The 10,995-nt window shown below is 45.7% G+C and overlaps 1 protein-coding gene and 1 pseudogene across 1 annotated transcript in view; one reads left to right on the top strand and one right to left on the bottom strand.

Moving 5' to 3' along the window:
• The first annotated feature begins 2,561 nt into the window (after positions 1-2,561).
• Positions 2,562-3,153, top strand: LOC114228857 (protein MEMO1-like; annotated as a pseudogene).
• A 1,408-nt stretch (positions 3,154-4,561) lies between these two features.
• Positions 4,562-10,995, bottom strand: part of APCDD1 (APC down-regulated 1) — a 30,612-nt gene continuing 24,178 nt past the window's right edge. The window contains exons 4-5 of the mRNA XM_008159770.3: positions 8,220-8,541; positions 4,562-6,648 (exon numbers count right to left, since the gene is read on the bottom strand). Coding sequence (XP_008157992.1) covers positions 6,197-6,648; positions 8,220-8,541 — 774 coding nt within the window. The 3' untranslated portion in view covers positions 4,562-6,196. The remainder of the gene's footprint in view (positions 6,649-8,219; positions 8,542-10,995) is intronic.

Below are 10,995 nucleotides of genomic sequence, written 5' to 3'. Positions count from 1 at the left end.
TGGTCAGATGAAGCAGCAAAATGAGAAAGCAGTTCCCACAAGATCTGTGTCTTTCTGGATTTCTTACAAATCATTAGATGGGTCAGCTAAGGTAAGAGATTTTACATTCTCTTCCTAAAATTTATAGATTGTCACAGAACTGTGGGCTTCCAGAGTTCCAATTACTTTTTGATTATTTTTAGCACCACCCTTCTCTCCAACATCTTGCTGCTCTTCAGGTGAATTAAAAGTGAAAAGTGAATTTATTGGCCCTCTGTGGTCTGAAAAAATGTTCAGAAACCAGGCACAAGTGAACAATTGGGCAGAGTACAGTGATGTTAATGCCTACATCATTCCCTAGGAGAATGGTTGCTCCAGAAATAGATAGTATTGTTTGTTTGCTTGCTTGTTTGTTTGTTTTTATTAAATAAGGCTGCTCATTTGAATTCATATTCACTGCTTTATTATGCTGAAAGTTGCACATGACTTCTTTGGATCTTTGGCTCAGTAATCACTTTGATGTTTTATTTATTGATTCAGAAAAGGACTTGCCTTTCAAGTTTGTTATCTCTGATTTCAATGGAATTTTTCAAAGTATTTAGAAACTAGCTCCATAGTACAGTCTACTCGGTTTGAAACTGGCACAGGATTCTGAAGTATTATTGGTGCCCTGGGTGTTTCCTGCCATTTAGTTTCAAGCTAATAAGGAAATGCAGAGGTTGGCTAGAGTTTGCTATTAATATTGTAGATAGACATTTGTGCTGGAACACATTCAAAGAAGATTCTTTAGAGAATGCATTTTATTGTACCAGAGACTTTGTTTTCTTGGCTATTGAAATTATTTATATTTGGAAATCAGAGCTATTTCTCATCTTTGACCAACTGTTTTGTGAAGCCTCAACTTCCATAATTATGCAATCCATCTGTGACATCAGTCAGTTGTTTCCATGGCAAAAAAAAAAAAAAAAAAATCAAGAAAGACACAATATAAAATGTAATTTTTTGGAAAAGGGCCTATTCAAATCCCTTGTGTTCATTTGAGGTTTTGTTTGTTTCTATTGAATCACAAGTTTCTTATATGTACTTTGAATATTAACCCCTTATTAGATATGGTTTGCAATATGTTCTCCCATCCCATAGGTTGCTTCTTCATGCTATTGCTTCCTTTGCTGTGCAAAAGGCCTTTTGTTTTAATATAATCCCACTTGTTTACTTTTGCTTTTGTTGCCTGTGCTTTTGGAGTCTTAGCCAAGAAATCATTGCCAAGACTAATGTCATGAAGCCTTTTTCCTATGTTTTTTTTTATAAGAGTTTTACAGTTTTGGGTCTCCATATATAAGCCTTTAATCAATTTTGAGTTGACTTTTGTGTATAGTGCAAGGGTCAAATTTTATTCTTTTTTTAATCTGGATATCCAGTTTTCCTGACACCTTTAGTTGAAGAGACTATCCTTATGCATTTTGATACCCTTGTCAGAGAACAGTTGACCATATTAGTGTGGGTTTAAGTCTGGATTCTATTCTGTTTCATTGGTCTATGCCAGGTGTTGTATCATACTGGTTTATAGCATACTATTTTAATCACTATGGCTTTGCAATATATTTTGAAATCAAAAAGTATGGTACCTCCAACTTTGTTTTTATTTCTCAAGATAGCTTTAGTTATTTAGGGTCCTTTGTGGTCCCACATACATTTTAGAATTGTTTTCTCTTTCTGTAAAACATGCCATTGAAATTTTAATAGGAATTGCATTGAACCTGTACACCTCTCTGAGTAATATGGACATTTTAAAATATTAATTGCTCTAGTCCATGAACATGGGATCTCGTTCCATTTATTTGTGTCTTCTTTAATAATTTCTTTCATCAGTGTTTTGCAGTTTTCAGGGTGCAAGTTTTTCACCTCCTTAGTTGATTCCTAGTGTGAAAAGGCAACCTATGAAATTGGAGAAAATGTTTGCATATAACTCTATATCTGACAAGGGGTTACTATTCAAAATATATTAGAAACTTCTACAACACAATAACAACAAAAAAATAACCCTCTGATTTTAGAATGGGCAGAAGTCCCGCAGGGGTGGGGGGATGGGATGGACAGAGTCAAGGGGTTGGGGTCACTGATGGTGGCTCCTAGAAGCCAATGGGAGGGGAGGAGATCATGGGAGCAGATTCCTGGAACCAGCCCAGGCTGGGGAGCAGCCGCAACTCCTGGGGCAGGGCCAGGGCTTCCAGGGCTTCAGTGAAGCCCCAATGGTCCCCATCTTCTGGAGGTCACTGGAGTTTGTGGTGACGGATCCTGTAGCTGCACCGCTGCCTTCTCCCCATCCTTCGTCCCCTTAGGCCGGGATGATCCCTCCTCCTGTGCTGGGCCCAAGGTGTCTGGTCTGTTCCAGTAGTTGCACCTGCCACACTGCCCCCTCATCCATCCTCTTGCACCTTGGGTGGCATAGGCACCAAGACGTCCAATTGAGTGGTCTGCCACCGGGAAGCCAGCAGCTAGAACACAGCCTCATGACAGCAGGGTTTTCACAAAACAGTCTATAAAAAGACCTCTTAGAGCCACTGTTGCACCCCACGCAGGACATACACACTGTGGGCCTTTTGTGCTGCTCATGCTTACAAACCAGTGGATCCATCTATTACTCAAAGAACTTTCATCCTCGGCCTTCTCATCATGTGCCCCTCTCTCTGGAGGTGCCCTTGCCAGTGTGGATATATGGAGAACACCTCTGTGTGACCTTGTCCCCACCAAACAATGTATAGAGAACTATGGAAGGCAGGAATGTCCGAACACAAGTCTCTGCAGACCGATGAAGGTGAACACAGTGTTGAAATGCATTTGCCTTATGCAGCTAAAGCCTGGGAAAAGCCAAAGGTCCTCTTATAATTGCTACACTCAATTCCAGGGGGAGATTTATAGATCCACTGAACATCTAGATACCGTGGGTGTGAGGATTATAGAATGGCCCTGTATCTTTTAGCCATTACTTGAAGAAATGCCATAAATGCCATGTGTGGAAGACATCCCAGGGTGTCAGTAAATGCTATCGCAGCGCTCCAGGAGAATAGGATGAATATGAGCTTTTCCTTCTTGAGTTACGCCCAGTCAGGCCAGCGTAGAGACTGGCAAGACAGTTCAGTGAGTTATGCCGCTGGACCACTCACGGTTCTCTGAAGCTCTGAGTCCTCAGGGATGCCATCTGCACACACTCACATTCTATTCCAGCTCTCACCAAGATACCTGTCCTGGCGTGGGGGAATGCTGACATCTCAGACTAATAGAACTTTCTTCTCTTCTAGTATATGTAGTGCTTCCTTAATTTCAACTCATTAAAAAAAGTTTATAGTTTCAGGCAGTGGAAGGAAGGCGGGCATCAAATATTTTTTTATTAAAAAAAAAAAGAAAGGCCATGTGAAGGCCCAGTTGTGGCCGACAGTTTTTTGAAAGTAACTTGTAAATCATTTACCCTGGCCTACATTTGCACTCTTAGCAGACTTGTGCACATTAATTCTGCTTTAGTTTTGCAAATTGTATACAAACAAAAAAGATGGAAACTTTTTCATGAAGAAATTGCATTTGTGAATGATCTATATTAGAATATAATAAATATCCTGTTATAGTCAATTGCTACTTGTGTTCTCCAGTCCCAGCAAGCCAGTGAAGACTAGAACAGCCACCCTCTCACTACTCATTATATTCCCCAAACCTAGTATTTGTAAGTAGAACTACCTGCTACTAACTTAGGGGTAGACTTGCCAGCTCCGGGGTACTTATTATGGAGTATTTTAAGCTTGCTGTAGAATATTCTGGACTCAGTCATACTTTTCTCAGAGATAGCATCTTGGTCTTAAGTTACAATTTCTGACTCTTAAACCTGAATGACTTTTGAAGATAGATCACTATATTTCTTCAAGATGATAGGAAAACTTGGGAAGATCTTCATGGGATACATGGGGGATTACTTATTTTTTAAAATATATTTTATTGATTTTTTTACAGAGAGGAAGGGAGAGGGATAGTTAAAAACATCGATGAGAGAGAAACATCAATCAGCTGCTTCCAAGTACATGCCCTTGACTGGAATCGAACCTGGGACCCTTCAGTTCGCAGGCCGATGCTCTATCCACTGAGCCAAACTGGTTAGGGCAGGGGCTTACTTTTAAAGACACTTATTTGTATTAACATGACTGACATAAAACAAGATCTGATATATGTGGGTGATAAAGCAAGCAACAGGTGTAAGTCTAATTGTGTCACTAATTTGGGAATAAAACATATTGGTCATTCTCTGCATTAAGAAGTGATATGATCGCATGAATTTCATGTTATTTCTACATGTTATTTCTACATACATTTCATGTTCTATTTCTACAATTTCATGTTATTTCTACATATATTACATTGTATATATGTTACTACTTATATATTTGGGTATATGTATATATGTGTATATATTTGTGTGTACATATATATGTAATGTACTTTTTTAAAGTTTGAACAGATAAGTCTAAGCTGTGAATTAAGTGACTATAAATCTACCACTTTTATAGTAAATCACTGAGGTATTCTTTGGCAGTGAACATAGATTTCACATAATTTTATTATATCTTTTAAAGATAGCATTAGTATTAATTAAATAGATCCACAGGTAAACTGTATCTTCTGGGAGGATTTTTGACATCTTTGTTTATTAAACTTGGCAGATATTAAGTTAGTACTTTCATTGGAATAAACCCCCTTCGTATGCACCACAACTTAAAATATAACCTAGAGATAAAGCACTTTGGCACTCCATGCCATCCTTGTAACTTAACACCACAGCGAATGCTACAGCATCTCATAAATTTATTTCTTAAATACAAGTATGACTCTTGAACTCGATCGTGGTTTCCATGTTCACCTTGAGCCACATCCAGGATTTCAGTTACCCATCATTTCCCTCCACCAGCCTCTACTGGCAATCACACGTGGTGTTCAGATAGCACCATTTGTAATAATGCAAGGTAACGGGCAGACATGATTCCTGCACCCTCCCCTTGTCTCTGAGAAGGCAGCTCGCAGTCTGTACCAGGTGACCCGAGACTCGGCAGTGACCGAGCCAAAGTAATGGCAGGACAGGAACTGAGTCAAGCTGGCATGTCCCCTGGTAAGGAGACTATACACAAAGTCCGGGTTTCACACGAGGCAAGGGCCTGATGGAGCACCCGCTTCGGAAGCTCCCACTGCATCTCCTTGAGCAGCCCGGCCCTTGCACACCTGTGTGGTCTCTGCTGCTCATCTTCGGAGGCAGCAGACACGCCAGAGTGAAGCACCGTCTGCTCACCCCCGATAGAGACAGCCTGAGCCAAGTCGAGGGCCCCACGAAGAGGAAACGGTGGAACCAGGGGCACGCTATCGTTTATGTGGCATTGAACACAGGCGCCATCCCACAGTCCTGCTGGTAACAGGACCGCTTTCCATATTTGCCCGGCTGCCCTGGTCTCCTTAGCAGGTAGGAAAGCACAAGCATCCCCCACCCGCCCAGAAAACAGCGTCTGACCACCATCTGCGTTCCCAACAAGCTAAAACAACAATAGTTTAAATTACTTTGATACTTTAATTACAAGTACTTTTCCACTCAACATCTGAAAGTTTGGATTCTCTCCTTTTTTTGCATCAAGGCTGCCAAGGTGGTTAAGGTAAATCGTGGGTCTTCTGCTATGTACATATCTACACCCAAGTCTCTTCTTTATTAATAAAAAGTGTCTGGTCTGCAGTCCCGAACCAACAACCCTGTGCCAGATTCCAGGCTGTAAAACACCGAGAGGAAACATCTTCAAAGGGGGACGGGAAGCAACCACAATAAAAAGCTGTAGCTTGTTATTCACTTCTTCTAAGTTCACCTCAGAAACCGAATCATCATTAAGAGGAAGAAAAGAAGAGGGCCTCGCTCGCCCCCTGCTCCCTCCACCCAACGCTCTGCGGTCTTAAAGTGCAATTACTACTGTGAAGGCGCCCGGGCCAGGGACCCGACTGGACAGAGTTCAAAGCAGAAACTTCAAACAGAGCTGCTCATGACTCAGCCTGGGAGGGGGGCGAGGCGAGGAGAAAGGGCAGGACAGTTCCTGGGCACTCAAGTGCATCGGAAGCAGTGTCCTCGCTTTTCCTAAGGAAAAAAACAACAACTGCCAATTGTAAGGAAACCTGGTTTGGATCAAATGTAACTTTTAAAACATTTCTATCTGAGGATATTCCAGTGCAGTAGAGTCAAAAGGCAGGCAAGCGCAGCAAGCCACGGGGGACAGGCGCTCCTCCCAGGCGCCCGGCTCCTGTACTGGTGAGCCCTCTGGTCCTCGGAGAAGTCCTCGGGGCGGGACACAGAGGACGCGCACTGGACTAAGGGCATCTGGTAGGACGTGGCTCTCTTCTCGGGCCTGTCCGGGCTGGACCCGTCGCTGGGCCTCTGGCCATTGAACAGCAGATAGCGGCCGCGGGCGTCCTGTTCCATTTTGAAGATCTCGTATTCCGTGTGAGGTAGCTTGATTCCCAGAGCCACGCAGCCGTTGGTGTGCGTCACATCCTGCTGGACGCCCACCTGCCAGGAGCCCTCGGCCCCGCATTCATTCCCATTGAAGACGTTGAGGAGCGAGGCAGTGGCCGCATCCATGGGGGTGACCTTCATGTGATTCACTGCAAAGGAGAGAGGACAGTTCCGTGACGCTCAGGGAGTGAGCGCGCGGTGGGTGCAGAAGGCCCACGGAGCACCTGCTCGCAGCACTGCATCCCCACAAGGCCTTCGGACCTAAACCAACCCTGATGCCCACCCACCTGGCCACAGCCCGTGTAAAAGCACCCTCGGATGGAAGGATCAGCATGTGGCTCTGGATGACAATCACACCAAATGTACGTCGGTCAAAATGGCCTACATTTGGCGTACACAGGCTGAGCCCAGATTGCAATGGATCGCAATTGTCTTTGGTGACACTGACTCTTTGGGATTGACAAAATATTCAATAAAACTGGAAATTTTTTTTTAATGAGAAGATTTTAAGGTTTTTAAATAGATTTGGTATCAAATAACCTATACTAGTTAGAAGTCTTGCAAATTAATTCTGGCCCATAAATTGGGCAACTAAAATAAATTAGGCTGCAAGCAAGAAAAATGAATACATACATTAAATACAAATCCCTGAACTAATAAGAGGACCTTTTTGGAAGGCCCTTCCAGGGGACTGCATTCTGTGTGTACCAAGAGAGCTTTGGGGTCGAATCAGACAAATGTGTCCATTCCCTTGGCCACCGCTATCAAAGGTACATTCTTCTTGGAGCAAATCTTCCTTTCCTAAGATGCCCTAGGACTTATCTGGGTCATGAGAAATACTTTAGAGTAAATAGACTGACCACTATCCTGGGAGCGGTCATCCCCAAGGTCCAGGCCAGCCCTCTTCGCCATGACAGGGCTGACACCATCTTACAAAGGTGTACAAGCTTAAAAAAAAATCTAGACGTAGAGCCCAAAAGACTCTCTTCCTGATTGACAATAGCCCAGTGACCCTCATTCCTCACCTTCCTCGCTCATTATGTATTCTAAGCCTCCCCTCTTCGAGCACGTGACCATTTCCTCGCGCAGGACAAGCCCAGCTTGGAAATGACAGCTCCGAGCCCCTGAAGTGTCCCTCACACCTGCTTTTTATCGCTCACTAAAGGAAGCACAGTGCATGCAGTAAGCCAGGGTCCTCAAACTTTTTAAACAGGGGGCCAGTTCACTGTCCCTCAGACCGTTGGAGGGCCGGACTATAGTTTAAAAAAAACTATGAACAAATTCCTATGCACACTGCACATATCTTATTTTGAAGTAAAAAAACAAAACGGCAAAAACACCCACATGTGGCCCGCGGGCCGTAGTTTGAGGACGCCTGCAGTAAGGGTGATGTTATCACAGGGGTAGCTCAGGAGCTGCACAGAAGAAAGGAAATGCGCAGACTTGAGACTTGACTCTGCGTAGCACCCTCCTGGGCCACACCTGGCACCGTGCACAGGGTGTGGGCTCCCCGGCCCCACCCTGGCTGGCAGAGAGGAGCTCAGAGGCTGTTGTAAATGCTGACCTTGGGGCAGAAAGCGCTCCCTAATCTCTTCTCCAACATCTCTAGCAGAAATGAGGACCTTTCCCTCGGGTTAACTGCCTCAACAAAAGTCACAAAACTGCTCCCTCTCCCTCACACATCGGGCTGTTTCGTTGGGATTTCAGGCAGAAGACCTACCTTTGAACACAAACTCGGTTCCCCCCATGACCCTGGAGGAGTGCACGCCCCGGCTGTAGCGGCCCTTGGCGTAGATGGTGAAGGTGGGATGCTTGCAGACGGGGTCCGAGTAGTGGTAGTAATGCCCTTCCCAGGTGTTATTGTTGTCGTGGAAGATGAAGTGGCGCGTGAGGAAGAGGACCTCGGGCCGCACCTCACAGCGCTGGCTCACCCACTCGCCGTGCAGGCCGACGGTCAGGTCAGCCTTGGGGGGCAGGAGGGGAGGGTGGTGCTCATCCGACCGGTGAATGATTCGACAGGCGATGCAGGCATGGTCGTGGTTCTGCAGCCAAGAGACAAGCACAAGGAGAGACCTGACTTACGAGAGTGCAGTGCACACGTGCTTTCTGCAACGGCGAGCACCGCAGTGGGGGTGGGTGAAGCCCCTGAGCCCCATGACTTGTGTGACCTGGGTCCCCAAGAAGCACCTGGAGCCATGCTACAAGGCACAGGCACACGGTGTGTATGTGTGTGTGTGTGTGTGTGTGTGTGCATACTCACAAGTGCACACGTGTTTGGCCGACATAAGAAACTCACCTAAATATTCCATAAAGAGATATAGTCTCTCTTTAGAATCCCATTACATTTTCAGAATGCATATGCTAGACACTCTTTCAAAAAGAAGGATTTGCATCACCTCATATCCATTAGGATGGCTACTATAAAAAATAAAAACAACAGCCCAGAAAATAACTGTCGATAAGGATATGGAGCAATTGGAACTCCTGTGCACACACTGTTGGTGGGACTGTAAGATGTTGCAGCCACTATGGAAAAGAATTACCATATGATCCAGTAATTACACTTCTGATTGATACCCAACAGAGTTGAACCCAGGGTCTCAGAGAGATATTTTTCACCCTGTTCATAACTATCATTCACAACAGCTAAAACATGGAAACGACCCAACGTACATTGAGAGATAAGCGGATTAACAAAATGTGGTCTACCCATACAATGAAATACTATTCAATTTTTAAAAGTGAAGGAAATTCTGACACCTGCTACAACATGGATGACCTTGAGGATGTTATGCTAAGTAAAATAAGCCAGACACAAAAGGACACATACTGTGTGATTCCATGTACATGAGGGACCGGGAGTAGTCAAATTCAGAGGGAGAGGAAGTAGAATAGTGGTTCAGGGGGTGGGGGAGGGGGAATGGGGAGTTAGTGTTTCAGTTGGAAAGAGGAAAAAGTTCTGTGGATGGATGATGGTGATGGTTGCAAAACAATATGAATGTACTTAATGCCACTAAACTGTATACTTAAAAATGGCTAAGGTGGCCAATTTTATGGTATGTGCATTTTACCACAATTAGATATTTTTCATTAAAAACAATTAGAAGACAAGACATACAAGCGTTTTTTGTTTTGGTTTTTTTAAAGGACAGCATTCAACTGCTGTGGATGAGAAAGGGAGCTGTCCAGTAAGCAGGGATGAAGGAGGGGCCTGCGGAGGGCAGAGCGGAGCCTCAGAAGGCGGCAGACACCCCTTCGCCCATTTGTGTCTGCCGGCTTCGGGTCTGGGGGGTTTATGGGCTCTTAAGCTTCCTGCTTTAGAGCTTTAAGCCATCTAATGAGTGTGAGATAGCTGGGGCTCCCCTCTGGCTGAGTCCGCCTTCTAACACTAACACAGGCCTGGAACAGGTTTGTGGCTAAAAAACCTCGTAGTAGGCTGGCCAGACACTGTCAGCCACGAAAATGCTGGTGGTCAGAGGGCTCAGAGAGTACATAAAAAGCTGGTTCCTGACTCTTCCTGGCAGAGTCCAGGTGTTTGCCCTACGTCGCAGCTACCTGCGAGCCTGCCTCCCCTGGGTGTGGGGACCATCTATCCCTCTGCTCCTCTCCCTCCCACCCAGGGGGGCTGTAAAGCCAGCTGGGCCAACAGGCACTGGCCATGCTAGAAGCAGGACTCAGATCTGATCATGCCCTGGTGGCGGTGCCAGCTGAGGCTCAGCGTTCTGGTGGACAGCCCACGGACCCAGCCCTGCGCTCCCCTGCCCAGGGGTCCATGAGGTGCAGCAGCTAGCTGGCAGGCGGGCACTCTGACAGGCATGCAATTGTTTCCTAAAGTCAGAAAACAAAGCTCAAAGCCCCTCTCATCCCAGCACTGACTCAATGTGATGTAGCTGCGGCTGCTGCTCAGAAAACACTCAGTCGTCTCAGAGAGCAGTGAGGAGAGGGCCTTCCGGCTGCCAGCTTCTACCTCCTCCCAGGAGAGCTCAGCGCTCACTCACTGGGCGCTGTGTTCATTAGATGAGCTACAGCTGTGATTCACGGGCTAGAAGGGTTCCTTCGCTAACACCGTTTGCAACTAGTGGACGATGAGATCAAAGGGACAGCCGCAGAGTGAGATGAAGGCAGAGGACCCGCTGTCCTGGGTCCCTGTGCCTTGGTGGGCCTATGGTTTCCTACAAAGGGCGCCAGGGCACACGGGAGAAGCTGCTCAGCAGCCGTGGTCAGCAGCGCGATGCTGTCTGAAACCTGCACACAGCCCATTGGGCCGTTAACTGCACAGAAAGAGACAGTTCCAGCCAGGTCCTGAGGGCCATTTGCCAGGCCCAAGCTTTCAGCAGCGACTGTCGCTTAGCAGCTGGTGACTGGGGCAAGTTATTTATCTCTTTAGGTTTCAAAGTCGTCACCTATAAAACGGGGGTCACCTATAAAACGGGGATCGTTATATTTACGTGCACAACTGCTGCAAGAAATGAGCAGCAGATTAAGGTGGTTCCTCC

This window comes from Eptesicus fuscus, chromosome 12 (assembly GCF_027574615.1).
Source record: "Eptesicus fuscus isolate TK198812 chromosome 12, DD_ASM_mEF_20220401, whole genome shotgun sequence".
NCBI lineage: Eukaryota > Metazoa > Chordata > Mammalia > Chiroptera > Vespertilionidae > Eptesicus > Eptesicus fuscus.
The sequence above is the reverse complement of the archived record's forward strand: the minus strand, read 5'-3'. Positions and strand labels throughout refer to the sequence as shown.